Consider the following 17,724-nt stretch of genomic DNA (forward strand, 5'->3'; position numbering starts at 1 on the left):
AGCCAGCATGCATCAGAGAGGCTGGCGACAGAGTAGTTCAAAGACAGGAATGAGAGGCAAAGCCTGGAAACAGGTGTGGGCAGAACTCACAGCTTTCGCGTCTTTCTACTGGACACAACCAAGGCAAGGCTGCCTTCCCAAGCGACACAAAAGTGCTCTGGGAGCCGTGGACTACAAGGCAGGGGAGGAAGAACAGGCCCCTGGGCTTGCCCGCTGTCCCAGGGAGGAGGCACAGCACCACCACCACTGCCACCACCAGGCCCATGGTGAGCAAGGGACAGAGAACTGAGCTTACAACTACCCAGGGAGAGCAAAGCCGAGACCCAGGATGCACAAAGATGAGGGAAAACAACTGACAGCAAACACCCGAGTGGGCAGGGAGCACTACACAGATGCAGTCACAAGGATGGCCAGGAAGGAGACAGAACGCCGGACAGGACGGGGCAGCTGCACGGAGCCGGCGCGGCGGGACTTACTCATCGCTTTACACACAGCCATACAATAGTCCTCAGACTCAAAATTGTTCCTGTTGCCTCCGCAGCCGCCATATATAAAGCGCACGCACTTTCCCTTGGAGAGGTCGAAGTACCAACGAGGCATCACGGCCCGGCAGGGCCCCGTCATCGCCTCCTGGGAGCAGACAGCTGTGTGGAAATGGTCAGACGTCAGCAGGACAGAGGGCAGCTCCAAATGCTTCTCAGGGCTACACACCAGCAAGGGGCAGGAGGAGCAGGTGGCCCTGGAGGCTGAGGCTGGACAGAACCTGCATGTGCTGGCCACCTGCCTCACCAGCTCAAGCCAGCCACTTCTACGGACGTGTTCACTTTCCGTTCTGATGCAATGAAGACGTTATTAAGGACAGAAAATAGTGTTTTTTAGGCTGTCTCAAGTCTAGATTGATGTAGCGGTTGACATAGAGCCATTCCGTACCTCACAGCTGCAAGCCTCACTTTCTGACGTGTTGAGTGAACATATTTGCCTGGTTTGCCGATCCTGCTGTTGTGCAGGTGACGAGGCTAACAGAGTGGTGACAACCATAGTGAACACTACTTCAGCAACTAAGGGATGAGGGAGCAATTTTATGTTCTCCAAGGTACATCAGGAACTCCTAGACTCATTAAATAATGTCCCCCTTCTGGGGTCCTAAATAATTCCTCAGATCTTAATTGGCTTCAAATACACCATCGGCACTAGGCTGCCTGTAAATAAATGGTTCTAGAACTGTCACAACCTTTCCCTAAAATTGGCAAGAGGAAAAAATTGCTGGCCCTGATCCCTTACCAGCAGGTCATTAAATTCCACCCTCCTAGCTACATCCTTCCAATGGACAAACGGGGCCAGCCTACGGGCTGGAACATGCCCAGGGCAAGAACCAAGGAAGTTACTGGCGTTCTAGAAGGCCAGGGCTTCAGCAGTGCTGAGGAACAGGGTTTCCCTTGGGGACAGAACATTTCAGGCTGAATGAGGAACAATCTTGTCCAAGGGTAGACCATGCTGTCTCTCTTCTTCTCCTTAAGTCCTTACGATGCAAACGAGTGTTCTGATCCAATCCTGCAAATCTCCCAGATGCCACACCCTGCAGTGGCCCAGGCGCCCACTGCTGCGATGGCACCACCACAGCACCAGAGAGCTGAGTTCACCTTCTGCACAGAAGCACCACCTCTCTTTCTGGGACTTACCTGCAATGAACGCAGTCCAAATTTCTAAGTAACCACCACATGGATTTTAATGCCACGGCTTTACATAGGGTTACCTTTAACGTCATGAGTAATTTCCTTTTCTGAAACAGTCCCATCGCTGCTGGGCTCCGTCGGGCTCTCCTCATTGTAGTCATCGCCTTTAAAGGTGTCGTAGTAGTAATCGCGATCCTCCACCACCTCCAGCCCTTCCTCCTCATCCTCGTCATCCTCATCCACAGTGGCTTCTGTGAAGTCTTCCAAATCTGCTTCCGTAGGAAATTCACTAAAGGGCCCAATAAAAAAAGATGGTTAATACTAATCGCTATGCACAGAGCCCAACAATGATTCTCTTCCCTATTTGAAACAAAAACAGAGACAGGAAATAAGCTCAATTCACGTTTAAGTGTGTCAGGAAAGCCCTCGGCCCAGCTACATGAGCGGAAGGGAGGAGCCCGTGAACAGGACTGCATTAGCCCGTAGGAAACAACGTGGCCCGTATAACAGAAGGCTGAAGACCACTGGCCCGTCCGTAATCAGCCACGGCTAGACTGAAATGCAAGCTGGCTCGGCTCTAGCATGAACGGGGGTAACTCTACTCTATCCCAAAGTGAGGGTCTAGCAACCCACAGCCACCAGCGATGTGACTTCACAGATTCAGGACCAGCATTTACCTTTTGTAAATATCATAGTCCTCCTCCTCCTCCTCCTCCTCCTCCTCCTCTTCATCTTCCTTGTCTTCTTTTGATACAGCGGATTCAATACTCTTTGTCCGAGGGCAGCACACATACTCGGTGCCGTGGAACTGGTCCACCCCGCAGGGCAGCAGCATGCCGTATCTATACAGGGTCATTCCCTGAGTCAGACAGGCCTGAAAGAAATGCACAGACCAACGTGAGAACCAGCCCCACAGTAAAGCTGGTCACACGTCCCCAGTTCCTAGCTTTATCCAGAAGCAGCCCTTGCCGAATCACTGCGTAATACTTTCAGGGACACATAAATATTCTGTCAAAAAGTTGTGATGCTATTATTTTTAAAAGACTTACAATTTTTTTTTTTTACTTCCAATGGGGAAACATCATCTAAGACAAAAGTAATAAAAGCCCAAAGTTGGGGGAAAAATTAAGAGAGTTTCTTCTAATGACCGTCGATGCTACTTGAAGGTAGCTGACGATTACTCACATCCCTCCCTATGGAGGACACAGCTTCAGAATTTGACCAAAGAAAGGAACTAACTGGACAAGCAGCCTCACCACAGAGGACAAGCATTAAGAAAGGCATTTCTCTCCACCAGCGTGAAACAGCATCCAGTACTGTCAGTAAGTACGTCCTGACACAGGTTTGCTGTAATTGGCCATTTTCTACCCTAAGGCCCTAGGGTTAGGATGGCCTTCTTGGGATCAAGGATGCATCCTTGCTTAACAATCTTTTTAATATCCTTAACTACCAGAGCTGGATTGTCAGCATGTTCTTTCCTACAGAAACATTTATTCTCCCCCAAATATCTTTAAAAGAGACGAGCAATTGTAAACTTTGAGAGATAAAGGGAAAACATAGAAAATTATCTTGAAATCATGGTGAGGTTTGGAAGAAAATGCTACTTTCTCTCCTAAAAGAAAAAACACTTGACTTTTCTCTCCACTCTTTACCTCTCTGACGACAGTGTGCCAATGTTGCTGATTCTCACAGACCTCCATGCGCTCTTTGTGGAAAAACTGGCACTTTTCTGGAACTAGCAGAACATCACTTACAAACTCACCCACTGGAAAAGAGAAATGAAAAGGACCCTCACAGCACATTGTTATGGCACTTGGGTAGTCAGGAGTAAAGAGGAGCATTCTCTAATGCACATAACCCAATGCGCCTCTCCATCTGCAAAGGCGGACTGGTAGCAGCCACAGGGGTTCACCATTCAACATCCCGGTACCCTCCCGCCTCGCCTGCCTGCCTCCAATCACTTATGGCCCCCCTGCAGGGGCTGTAGCCACACGTGACAATGGGGGGGAGACAGGAATAGGATCCTGCCCACCATGACTGACCATCGCCCCAAAGCCCCACCCAGGCGCTGGCTTCACATGAGTATTCCTAGCCCCCTACTTCCCTATTTCTGCCCACATGGGTTTTAGTAACAAAAGGCCCAGGAAACTCAGGCTAGGTGTTCTTTCTCAAGCACAGGTGGCTCATTTAGCCCTCTGTGCACCTGAGGACGGCTACCTCTAAGACTGCCACTGTGACAGCCAATTCCAGTAAGACTCATCAATGGAGGGCTAACCAACCACAAAAGGGAACGGGTGCCTTTGCAATGGGAAGCCCGCAAAGGCTACCTTACCCAGGGGAGCAGCCTAACTTCAGTAACAGACGAGTCGACATGTGTGACATCCTAAGAACATGTCACCTACACAGGTGATAGTTCTAGTCTTTCTGCCAAAACATGTCATTTTAATCTAACCATGATAAAACAATAGGACAAATCCAAACTCAGGGATATTATTAAACAAATGGCCTGGACTAAAAAAATATATCATGAAAGATTATAAAAAAAAAAGACTAGGGAATTGTTCTAGATCAAATATAATGTTTGATTCCTTAAAAAAGGAAGCTACCAAAAGGCATTATTTGGACATTTAGGAAAACTGTCCAAAATGAGAGTACCGCATCGCAGTTTTATAGGAGACTGTCCTTGCTCTTAGGAGAAACAAAGTGAAATATTTAGAATTAAACTATCATGATGCCCCTATTTACTTTCAAAGGGTTTAATAACAACAGAAAGTGCAGGCAACACATACACACACACACACACAGAGTGAGATAAATAAAGCAAAATTGGAGAACTTATGTAAAGGGTATAGAGGTACTGTCACATGTTTCTCTACAGGCCTGAAACTTATCAAAAATAAAAAGCTGGGGGAAAAACAAACTTACCTGTTTAAAAAACAAAATCCTTATCTTTTAGAAATACACAGTGAAACACTACAGGGAAAAAATGCTGTGATTTGTTTCTAAATAATCAGGGGGCCACTGACAAAATAAGCCTGGTTCATGAACTGATGACCATTCTATGGCTAGGCAATGGAGACATGGGGGTTAATGGTGTTTGGGTATGTTTCTAAATTCCACAATAAAGAGTTAAAAACTCAAATGTCATTGGATATCACCCAGAGATTCCAACTCAGTAGGTCTAGGTGGCACTCAGGAATCTGCACTGAGCAAGCAGCCCAGGTGACTGATGCATTGCCCATGTGCCGCGTATAGGCTATAAGAGGGGCAAAGAGGGTGACGTGCATGCTCACCTCAGGAAGAGCTGCAGAAAGTAGCAGGGAGGAAAGGAAGCAGGCAGGTTAACCTCCAAGGTTTTTTTTTTAAAAAAGGAAAAGTATTAAATGTAATCTGGACTGAGAAAGGTCTTGGAACTGTGAACTCATGGGAAGTCTATGCAGGCAAACTCCCGGCTCATCCTTCTGGACCCTGAGCCTCAGGCCTCAGTGTCTGGGCGCTGGAGAGGTCAGTCCTCCCACTGCCCACGTGGCACGTGAAGGAAGCCCCTGACCTGTTGGGGGAAGTCGTGTTTCTGACATAAGCTGGAGCAGTAAACACAGCCTCCCCACACCAAAACAGTCTTACACACAGCAGGCAGGTGTCACCCCACTCGGTACACCTGGGGCAATCTGGGGGCCAAATAGCTCAATTTGACACTAACAGAGGAACACAAAGCTAAGTAGAAACAGTGTGGCCCTTGAGGGCTCTAAGGTTCCCGGGAGGCAGAACATGAATACAAGCTTTACCCATCAAACTAGACTTAACAACCAAAGCTTTAAAGAAGTTAAAGAAAAAACAAAATCCCCAGGGTAAACTAGAATTTGCCTCTACCAGGAGAAACAATCCTTACACTCAATCTAAGTAGAGATTACTTCAATTCTGACGTCCAACCACCAACTCACATTGTTTGATGTGACTATTCTGTATTGACTAGACTTTTTTTTTTATTTTAAGAGTTATTATTCTTTTTTTGAGAGGGCATCTCTCATATTTATTGATCAAATGGTTGTTAACAACAATAAAATTCTGTATAGGGGACTCAATGCACAATCATTAATCCACCCCAAGCCTAATTCTCAACAGTCTCCAATCTTCTGAAGCATAACGAACAAGTTCTTAGATGGTGAACAAGTTCTTACATAGTGAATAAGTTCTTACATGGTGGACAGTGCAAGGGCAGTCATCACAGAAACTTTTGGTTTTGACCACGCATCATGAACTATAAACAATCAAGTCAGATATGATTATTCATTTGATTTTTATACTTGATTTATATGTGAATCCCACATTTCTCCCTTATTTTTTTTTTTTAACAAAATGCTGAAGTGGTAGGTAGATGCAAGATAAAGGTAGAAAACATAGTTTAGTGCTGTAAGAGGGCAAATGTAGATGATCAGGTGTGTGCCTGTAGACTAAATATTAATCCAAGCTAGACAAGGGCAGCAAAACATCCACAGATGCAGAAGATTTTGCTCAAAACAGGGGGGGTGAGGTTCTAAGCCTCACCTCTGTTGATCCCCAATTTCTCACCTGATGGTCCCCCTGCGACTGTGCCTGTCTTAGGTTGTTCCTCCCTTGAGGAATCTTACCCGTCTCTGGCTAACCAGCCGATTGAGTAGGCTAGTTTTATGTTTGTTGATTCATGACAAAATGCAACAAAAGATGTATTTATGAGGCAGCAGGGTTAGACTCCAGGGTTCAGTCTTAGCACCACCTTTTCTAGAAGACTGGACTTAGACAACTTACTTGCCGTTTCTGTATTTTGTGAGGATGCAATGATGTGATATATACAATACATGAAAAGCTTGGATAACAGTCTGGTACAGAGTAAGTCCCGAGCGCGATGCAGGTGTCCGCTGGAACTCTGCTGTGAATGCTGCTACAGTCTTGAGGTAAAAGTAACTAGTTTTAGACAAAGCAAACTATACAACCACAGTTCATAAAGACATCTGTAGTTAGGAAACAGTTAATATACTTTGATTTGTAAAACCTCAATTTTATTTGTACACTTGCAACACCAGAAAAAATTTAAAACAGCCATTTCATTACTAAATATATAGTCTATAGTAACAAACTGGGTTTTCTTTTTTAATACAGTGAAAAAGTAAATAAAATACAGTGAAATACTATGTATTACGCTAAAAATGAACTAACTAAATCTACTCATATCGCACTTTAGACAAACCCCAAAATGGTATAAAGTAAAAGCAAATTGTAAAAGGTCAGGTACAGTATAATACCATTAACAGAAGTTTTAAAACATACAAAATATTATTTATAGGTGCCTATGTATGTAGCAAAAGTATAGAAACACACATGAGAATGATGCCTGCTAAATGGGGTAGTGGGTACCCCTTAGAGCAAGGGAGGGAGGGAAAGGGATGGAAGGATGGAACTTCGGAACATTTAATCCCTTCATTAAAATATAAAATGGAGACAAAGCAAACAAAGCAAATGCCCAAGAGCTTAAATCAGTATGCGTAGCCACTACATTGTTTTACAGCTTTTCAGTATGACTGGATTATTTCAGAAAATTAAGTTTAAGATCAAAACTTTTTTAAATGTCAGGAAATTAATAATTAACTCCATGTTAAACTGTAAAATTAATGCCACCAATCTTCAGCTGCTCTATGACTGAATCAATCTGATCTCTGAAAACCAGAGAGCACCACTACTGTTTGAAAATAAACCAAAATATGAAAATGAAAAAACAAAACACCCTTTGATTCAATAAATCTAATTCTAAAAATATACTCTAAGATAATAATTAAGCAAACAAAGATATCCATTACAATGTTGTTAATATCAAAAAATTGGAATCAACCTAAATGCTCATCAATAGGGTATTAGTTGAATAATGGTACCTATGATGTCCTAAGAAATATGGTTTGTGTTTGGATTTAATATGGAAAAATCTCCATGATGGTTAAATAATTTAAAAAATCATTAAACAAATAAACAAAAGCAGTAAACATACTCCCATATAACCCATTTAACCCCAACCCCTCCTCCTTCAGCTGGGTTAACTACGTAAGGCCAAGTCTGTCTCCTTTATTCAAAGATGTATGTATCCTGAAGAAGAGCATGCAGAAGTGTCAACTTAAAAAAAAAAAAAAAAGGCAATACATAGGAGAGCATATGTCGTATGATCCCATTTACAAAGAAATGAATTTAAAAGCACACATATTCCCATGTGTAGCAAGAAGTCTTATCTATACACCAAAATGTTAGTTATGGTTGACTGAGTGCAGAAACTGAAATAATGTTTTTGCTTTTCCCCTAAATTCTTCTATTGAAAAATACGCTGTTTAAACAAGTAAACTAAGAAACACATTTCAGTCCCTGCATTATTTCTGTTGTTCCACTGCTACTTTTTGCATTTGCTACAATTATTTATCAGGAGCGTCTAAGAAAAAAACTGACCTAGGCAGACCAGTCTTACTCTGTTTTATGGAACACTGAAAATGGTTTGGTCTCACTTTAAAACTTCAACCCAAGTTTGAAACAGTTCAATTTAATCAGTTGAAATATAATAAACAATGGCCACAATTTCCCAGGCCATTGAACATAGAAAGCCACACTGCTTTTGCTATTTAAGAAGCTGATCAATGAATATGGCCATTTAGCAAGACCTAACCTATAGGATTTCACTTAAGCTATATTCATGATGTATGTCCAACCCATATCATTCCCTGTGATTCTGTCTGTCTTTCCTACCACCTTCCCCCAGTAGGGCCACTGACAGCCATCAGGTTTTAGAGCTTTTTCAGAGTTGCTGAAATTCCTTCCAAAATAACAAAGGCCATTTATCACTTGGGGAAGGCCCCAACCAACAAACACATAAACAAACCAACTGCAACGGTACTCTCCAGCTGCAAAATGGAAAACCATGTCATTTACAAGGTTTTGTAATGAAACTAAACCAAGAAAGATTATCAACCTGATCACCCAGCACAAATTTTTGTGAGGTCCAACAGCCACCCCTAGCAGATGTTTCTGAGGCAGACAGGGCTCTGAAAAGTTAAAGACCCTGAATAATTCTCAGGAGCAGAAACATACACCTTGCACAAGGGTCCACCAGGAACGGGGTAAACTGCTAATGAGCTGTCATGAATTCAGAAGTAGAAAATGACTCACAGACAGACAGCTGCAATGGGCAGGTGAGCTGCTTCGTTGCTGAGGACTGCACCTGAAGGCTGCTGGGAAGAAGCTGCTTTAGTACCCTTCACAGCAATACTCCCTGTTCAAATCTCCATCCAAAAATATCCAAACATACAAGCTGTCATGGGCTACAGAGCTCTCCCCCTTCTTTAATACAGGAGCTGGTCTATGTATAAATGTCAGAGATGACTAACTCCTCCTTCCCCCAAAATACCAGCAGCTTTGCTTCTTCATACATTCCCAACTCTGTCCTGCTTGGGTCACCTGACTTATTTATGTAAATTTTTAGAGATAAACAGGAGGCAATTAGTAGTAACACAAGATGTAAGGTCATGTTGAGGAGGGGGAAGATTGAACTGTAAATTCTCACCAAACATTCTGAACAGCAGTTTGAGAGTCACAACCCCGAGTATTTGGGTACTCGAGCACAGATGTCCACAGACACCCCCAGACATGATGCAAACACCACCAGCGAACTGAATTCATTCTCAACTGATTATGAGTATGCTAATTAGCACCATCCTTCCCTCAGCCTAGCAAACACAATGACGAACAAAAATAGTGCTGAGGATAGAGGTAATTAAGGACCCTGGGACATTCAAACCAATTAACCCAGGAGCCCAACGAGTGCAGACACACTGCTCCCCGATTCCCATCTCCTCACCCTCCTGGCCAGCCTGCCTACACTCTGGGTTTGCCAGGCAATAATCTCCTACAGGGGCTTGCAGAGCTAAAGCTAACCATACCACTACAATCTCTTTACTCAACACGGGGGATTCATCTTAGAAAGTACAAAAGGACTTAACATGGTTACCTCCAGTGAAAAAAAATGTCAGCACTCTCACTTTTTATATAAATTTTTAGTACAGTGTGTATGTTAAAAGAGTTATGTATGGTTGCATAACTCAGTGACTATACTATAAGCCATTCCACTGTACCCTTTAAAATGGGTGAATTATATGAATTAAATACCAACAAACTCATTTTTAAAAAGCAGAGACCAATTATTTACATAACACATTGGACAGATAAACAATTTACTGAGGATAAATGAAATGGAAGTTACCAATATGAGCTCATTATTTTTAATATACCTATAAATATAGGAATATAGATTTGTGTGCATGTATGTGCACATACACATATATTTCTTACCTCTGTCTGCTGAGCAGGTCTAGAAGCAATAACATCTTAAGAGCAGTAAGCACACCTAACAACCAAATATTGGTTTCTAAATACCATTACGCAATAAAAGAAACGAAGACTTCTTGAAAAAACACTGACACTCCAGGATGGGGTAGGGAAAATAGAAGATGAGTCTGGAGCATCTTTTTGCACCACAAAGTAAAGAAGCTTTCAAAGAATAACAGGAACATGGTAAAAGGACACAACAGGAAGCAGCATGAAGGGGATCCCACTACTCAAATCCAAACAGTGAGCCCATAAGGAAATATGTGAATGCAGCCAGCATCTTAGCCAGGTCATCAAAGTTATCACTGGTAATGGAACAGACTGACATCATGCAACTCCTAACATGAGGCAGACAGGAAAACACTTCTATGACAGTTCCTCAAAAATGCATCCACCAACAGGCTCAAAAGGCAAACCCAAACTGCAAGTAATTTGTACTCTAAAAATGTCAAGATCATGAAAGACAAGGAAAGACTATAGAGAGAACTGCATGCAATATGTGATCTTGAATTAGATCCTGGTATTATTGGAACAACAGGTGAAACTTGAATAAGGTCTACAGATTAGATTCTGGATCAATGATAATTTCCTGATATTGATGACTGTACTAGTGTTATATTGAACATCCTTGAATGTAGAAAATCTACACTGAAGTATTAAGGGATAAAAGGACTCCATGTCCATAAATTAAATGACTGAAAACACAAAAACAAAACAAAACCCAGTAATGGGGGGTGAGGGCTGGAGGGACTGGGGGAGCAAATTATGATTTGAATATGGCAAAACTAATCTTAACAATTAGAAAATCTGAAACCTGAGGAAAAGGCATACAGAAACTCTTTGTACTAGTTTTCCAACTATTCTATGAACTTTAAATTATTTTAAAATTACTTTTAATTTTAAAAAGCAAAGGCAACTCTGAAAGACTATCACCAAACGACTTTCTAAGGAGTCTGTGAAAGAAGGAGGGTGCTGATTAGACACTGAAATCTTCTATTTCTTAAAGGCTAACAAGGAAAACTGGGAGTATTTCTTTCCTCCTCCTCTTAAACTCCAGTTACCTGATCCCTTACTAGCTTAGGCTCAGGCAACTGTATCTATTTAAAAATATCAATGGGTAGATCTACTGACTGATAAGTTGTCCAAATGGATGCTGGTATAAACAAAAATAATTGTTAGAATTAAGTAACATCCAAGACTATATAATGCTTTATTTAGTGACCACAACGCAAAGAAGTTACTGAATGGTTTATGGTCGAATTAAAATGTCAAGATCATGAAAGACAAGGAAAGACTATAGAGAGAACTACATGCAATACGTGATCTTGAATTAGATTCTGGTATTACTGGAACAACAGGTGAAACTTGAATAAGGTCTATAGATTAGATTCTGGATCAATGATAATTTCCTGATTTTGATGACTGTACTAGTGTTATATTGAACATCCTTGAATTTAGAAAATCTAAATTCTGTCTTGTCTGTGTATTATGTCCTTTATGAAATATCATTTCATTGTTTGGATCTGTAACTCACTGAAAAATTCCAACTATAGCATTTGGAAAATAAAGCAGTACAATAAAATTCCTGTTGTGTGCTAGCTATGGTAGCAGTCTTCACCTTCTAATTACCATAGTGTATCCTATGCTCTAGGCACGGTCATGGTACTGAGAGAACAAAAAGGTTAAATCAAGGTCCCTGCTTTCAAAGTACTTAGCATGTAGCTGGAGAAATCTATATAAACAGGACAGGTGCAAGAGCATCAACAAGGAGAATTTCAGAAATCTGGATATCTAGCTAGAAAGTAAGACCAGGAGGGAAAACTTCCTTTAAAGGAAACATCCCCTGAGGTAAAGGAAAAACTTCCCAAGCACAGTAGGCAGAGGAAAGTGATTCCACACAATGAGAACTGGATGGTATGTGGCCAGGGGGCATGAGATGGCAATGCTGATGAAGTGTGAAGCCTGGGTGTGTGTGCTGGGTGGGGGTGGGGGGAGAGTGGGGGTGGGGGGAGGGTGGAGAACAGGGAAGAGGCCATACTATGCAGTTTTGAACCCACTCTAGAAGCTTCATCACACATCACTTTTTGGGTGACAAAAAGCTACTGAAGAGTTTTATGTGCAGGAGAGACAATTCAACCTTATTTCAGATCAAAGGACAACTGATTGGACATCAGAACTGAGAAACACATGTGGAGGCTGTTGTCACAGTCCAGGCAGGAAAGGATGAAAAGCTGACCTACAAGAGCGGGAATCAGATGCAGGAGGTAAACCAGAGGTCCCCAGACTCCGGTGTCACAGCACCCCAAGTGTCTGTTATTTTTTCATAGCACTCACAGGCCACAGAATACCCAAAGGTTGTCAGGTCCAACCACTTACTAAGCACTTGTGTCTTAACTCTTTAGTGCCTGCTGGGTACTCAGAGCGCCTCCAGCACTAGCCGACTGAACACCATTTACCCTTGTTTCTTCCTCCACAGCGATTCTGGTATGACAGTGGCTTTTTTTCACAGGAACCACTAAAATACAGCTCCATGAAGATATGAGGTCATTGAAAGGAATGGAATGGTGTGAAGCTGAAACCATGAATACCTGCAGCCAGTGTTCACAGGATGTCTGACAGACATTTCCCTTGAAAATAAAAAATATCCTGCACTGTCCCCACAAGTTTGCTGCAATGCCCCAGGGTGCCTCAGTGCAGCTTGGGAGCGATGGATGTGAGCCATATTTAAGCGGTAAGGATCAGGTGGATCTGAAGACTGACCGGAAGTGGGGGGATGCAGCACCACCCCCAACCCAACGTCTCAAGCTCCACGTTCCGGGTGGAGCCAGCAAGAGACAAGAGAGGGGGTGGGTGCAGGCTGCAAGGGCTGTAGGGGTAACAGTGCAAAAGGGAGAAACTATTCCAAGTACTATCTGTAACCTACAAATACTCAAGAATATTTTCTTGCTTTACTCAGTTTGAGAATTTTAAAGAGGATGAATGAAACTTCACACCCAGAGATTTCTTAGAGTCAAATGGAAGAACATCCCACATCACACAAAATGTTTCCAAGTCTCACATTACTCCATGCTGCTCAGTGTTGAAGTAAATGATGTGAGGCATTCGCACAATTGTCCCTTTTTCCTCCTGCTAATACTTTAAAAACAAAGTAATTGCTATGTATTTTAAATATTGCTTTTCAGGCGCCGACTCTCCCTGTTAGTTTGATATATGAGAAAATGAGAAAAAAAAGCAATGTCTTCCATCTTAGGAAAGGTTATAATGAAGGGAGGGAGGCGAATAAGTTAAATTAATGGCTTAAATTAACTATGTCTACAGACCTACCCAAGATGTCTACGTTAATTACCCACCTATGTTACTCCTGTCATGGATCACCTAAAATTAATTGTTTTGTGCTTTTAATAATCTATGACCAAATCTGTTCCTGAATCCCCAGACTACAGATATGTGAGTACAATCTGGATGTCTCAGTGATGAGTGGTTAGGATGAGCACATTAACTCAATAAACTTTTGAAGCAACAACTCTGTTTCTGGGTAATAAAATAATACAGCTTTACTCAAGTTAGCTCTGTTAAAAACAGCCACACCCTCACCAGCCCTGCACCCTTCAGCATGGCAGGTGGCCCAGGGCCGAGCCCTGGCAACCCCGACTATGCACAGGCAGCTGTGAGTCACCTGTCCTGAAAACTACTCAGCTGTGGTCTAGTTAACACCACCGAATGTCAGTACCTTGCAGAACGTATGTAGATGAATTAAAGGAACGAAGACTCTCCCCTTGGGTTGCTTCCATGCCACTCACTACAATGAAAGAGGCATGTCAGCCTCAAGATGGGAGGCACGGCCAGACCGCTCTGAGCGCAGCACGCCTATTCAGAGCCACGGCAAGGGCTCCACCTTAAAGGACAGGAAGACCCCCATGACGGGAGAGGCGGTGCTGGTGACCGCTGAAGACAAGTCAACAGTCGACACGAGAAAGCAGTAAATACTTAAGAGAGTTCCATGATAAACTCGTGCAGCCCTCAGCCTCTGAACAGACATAGAGGTGAGTCAAGAGAGAATTATATTTAAAAATGAAGGACCCCCCCCCACTTCCTGAAAAGTAACCAAGAACACCTAAAGGACACTCACCAAGACACTTGAAAGGTATCACAATGTGACTCTTGCACTGCTTTTTGTCCCTCCGGCACCAGTTGTCAACACTCACTTGCTGGTTTGCTTCCATCACATTTGTGATCTGCAGCTCTGGATACATCTGCAAGAGCCAAGAAATCACATACAATAAACGGGCTTCATCCAAAATAAATGGACAGTGACTTGCTGGTAAGGATGACTGCCTACGTGTCCTGAGCTTCACTGTTATCCTATATGAATCTAAGTTCCACTCTGCTGCCCCTGGTTCCAACTGAACTCATCAAGTAAAAAGATACTTTAACTATTAGTTTTCTTTTGACAGGCAGATTTCTGACCACTTTACAAAAATGAATCTTTATTTAAGTATATAAAATAAAGTAGCAATCTTTCAAGTCCAAAATGCATCTATCAGAATATCAAGCCTACTTATGGGGTACTTATAAATAGCTGAGTTTATGAACTAAAACATTTAAGAAGCAAATCTATGAAAATGTCTGTTAACAAAACCATAGAATAATACTTCAAACACTGGCTTTATATATATGCTAGTCACGGAGAAGTTAAAACATCTCATGTCCTTTCCTAGGTCAAGTTTTGACACAAAGTATCAGCTGAATCAAACCTGAGAGTATCACTTACAACACGAGTGGCTTTCTGTCAGCAAGTGGGAAGTACAAGCATACACATGACATGTTTTGCTTCACATCTTCCCACAAGAAGGAAGCCAAGAGAAGCAGGCTGCATGCACTTCCACAGGACCTGCCAAGCTGGCACAGTATACCCTCCTGAAGGAACGGAATGGAACACTGACAGCCACAGGCCAGGCATTTGAGAGTCTCAATCACTCACACACTTAACAACAAAGGCCCGGTGCTCCAGTCATTAGCAATTTGGTCGAGTCAAAAGAGAAGAATGGCAGCATATTTATTTCTAAGGTAAACAGGCTCAAACTTGACCCAGAAAAAAAGCGGTTTAACTTTCTGGCAACACTTACCTCCTGACAGTACTGAAGAACCTCTTCTTTTGTACCGAAGCAGCTCTTTGTGCCGGTTGGGTCGGATTCCCATTTCCCAGTCTGAATGTTCACATGCATATTTAACTTCCCACAAAACATTGCAATTTGAGGCTCAGCAACAGCAAATCCTGTTTCAGCATTGGCTGCAAGAGACTGCCGAAAGAGAAATGATCAGGTACTCCAAAAAGGCTGACACGAAGGTACACTCACTCAGTGGTTTGTGATGAACTGATCTTTTAAAAATTTTCATTATTATTCACTATTTTTATCCTCATAAACAAATCTTCTCCCCTGTAGTTAAGCCAGAATAAAAATGACCTTTGGATGCATATGATGAAAGTGAAAGGTCACTAGGAAACCTCACCTGGATACTTCCACCTGGGATACTTCCACCTGGGAACCTACAATGCAACAGCGGTCTACTCTACCACAAGTGATCCTACTTTCCATTCCTTGATATTTTTTTTGATGTATCAGATCATGAAAGTACAGAATGGCTTAAGTTCCAGTAATTTTACTCAACTCACTCAAACTACACAATTTTATTGAGCAGTTACTATTCTTGTAAAACAAAGTGCTAAATGCTTAAGACACAAGGGTAGCCCCTGCTCTCCTGGGGTTTCCAGTCTAGTGCAGGAGTCAATACTCACACAGAAGTGTGACCAGGTTGCCAGATGTCCTAGAATGGGAAGACCACAGTGCTGATGCAGCATATGAAAAAGAAGCTAGCTCAGGCTTAACTACGATGGTAATCAGGGAAGCTCCTGAGAAAGTGGCCCCTGAGCAAAGCCTTGAGAATTTGGGGAGAAGGGGGACTGTGAGGTGGAGAATGCTAGAGAAGGTAGGGGGCATGTAGGGACTGGACCAGATAGTCTATAGACCAGGAAAGGACTCTGCCCTTTATCACTGGACATGCTGAGAGGTTTTAAGCACAAAGTTAATCTTTTCCAAATGCAGTGGTGATGCTTTCCCTGGTTGCAGGGTGGAGAACACACAAAGGAAAGGAGAGTGTGTGCAGGGCAACAGCTCAGGATGCTGGAGCTGCAGAGTCCAGGAGAGGTCATGGTAGCTTGGGGTAAGGAAGTGTGGTCAGAGACGGACAGTTTCGAGAGACCACAGAGAGCAAACTGGGCCAGACTTGGCGACATTAGTGAGGGGATGAGGCAGAGGAAAACGTCAGGTCTGGCTGCATTACTCAACGAGTGATGGCATCAGTCATGGAACCAGAACACTCAAAGTGATTCTATGAACAATTTTATTTTATGTTAGGTAAAAATAATCAACTATCTACAAAGCCTTTCTCTGGCAAATATCTACTTCTTTTTAAGGATAGCCACAAGCAGCTCAGAAATCAGAGGTGAGAACTAACATTTAGGAATTATGACTAGAAGACTCCTGCCAAGTCTGAGGCACTACAAAACACAGGCATGCCAGCATTTAGAGATAAGCCAATATTAATGGTTGTGTCCATAACGGAATTTTGTGGTCTACCTGATTTAAAAGTTCTTTCAAAATAAAAATTAAACACCTGTTTTATTTTTTATTTTTATTAATTAATTTTTTTATTTTGGTATCATTACTCTACAATTACATGAAGAACATTATGTTTACTAGGCTCCCCGCTTCACCAAGTCCTCCCCCACATACCCCTTCACAGTCACTGTCCATCTGTGCATTAAGATGCTGTAAAATCACTACTTGTCTTCTCTGTGTTGCACAGCCCTCCCCGTGCCCCCCATGCACTATACATGATAATCGTAATGTCCTCTTTCTTTTTTCCCCACACTTATCCCTCCCTTCCCACCCATCCTCCACAGTCCCTTTCCCTTTGGTAACTGTTAGTCCATTCTTGGGTTCTGTGATTCTGCTGCTGTTTTGTTCCTTCAGTTTTCCTTTGTTCTTATACTCCACATATGAGTGAAATCATTTGGTACTTGTCTTTCTCCGCCTGGCTTATTTCACTGAGCATAATACCCTCTAGCTCCATCCATGCTGTTGCGAATGGTAGGATCTGTTTTTTTTCTTATGGCTGAGTAATATTCCATTGTGTATATGTACCACATCTTTATCCATTCATCTTCTGATGGACATTTAGGTTGCTTCCATATCTTGGATATTGTAAATAGTGCAGTGATAAACATAGGGGTGCATCTGCCTTTTTCAAACTGGAGTGCTGCATGCTTAGGGTAAATTCCTAGAAGTGGAATTCCTGGGTCTAATGGTATTTCTATTTTCAGCATTCTGAGGAACCTCTATACTGTTTTCCACAATGGCTGAATTAATTTACATTCCCACCAGCAGTGTAGGAGGGTTCCCCTTTCTCCACAACCTCACCAACATTTGTTGTTATTTGTCTTTTCGGTGATGGCAATCCTTACTGGCATGAGGTGATATCTCATTGTGGTTTTAATTTACATTTCTCTGATGATTAGCGATGTGGAGCATCTTTTCATGTGCCTGTTGGCCATCTGGACTTCTTCTTTAGAGAACTGTCTATTCAGCTCCTCTGCCCA

At 42.5% G+C, this 17,724-nt stretch overlaps 1 protein-coding gene across 4 annotated transcripts in view; it reads right to left on the reverse strand.

Annotated features, from left to right (window-relative positions):
* APLP2 (amyloid beta precursor like protein 2) overlaps positions 1 to 17,724 on the reverse strand; it is an 85,138-nt gene that overhangs the window by 22,711 nt on the left and 44,703 nt on the right. For 2 of the 4 annotated variants that reach the window (XM_037000806.2, XM_037000807.2), the window contains exons 2-7: positions 15,191 to 15,364; positions 14,194 to 14,317; positions 3,326 to 3,438; positions 2,351 to 2,547; positions 1,754 to 1,962; positions 477 to 644 (exon numbers count right to left, since the gene is read on the reverse strand). In XM_037000806.2, the coding sequence (XP_036856701.2) occupies positions 477 to 644; positions 1,754 to 1,962; positions 2,351 to 2,547; positions 3,326 to 3,438; positions 14,194 to 14,317; positions 15,191 to 15,364 (985 nt within the window). The remainder of the gene's footprint in view (positions 1 to 476; positions 645 to 1,753; positions 1,963 to 2,350; positions 2,548 to 3,325; positions 3,439 to 14,193; positions 14,318 to 15,190; positions 15,365 to 17,724) is intronic. The other 2 variants (XM_037000808.2, XM_037000809.2) reach the window with 1 other exon arrangement.

The sequence above is a fragment of the Manis javanica genome, chromosome 6 (genome assembly GCF_040802235.1).
Source record: "Manis javanica isolate MJ-LG chromosome 6, MJ_LKY, whole genome shotgun sequence".
In the NCBI taxonomy this organism is placed as follows: Eukaryota; Metazoa; Chordata; class Mammalia; order Pholidota; family Manidae; genus Manis; species Manis javanica.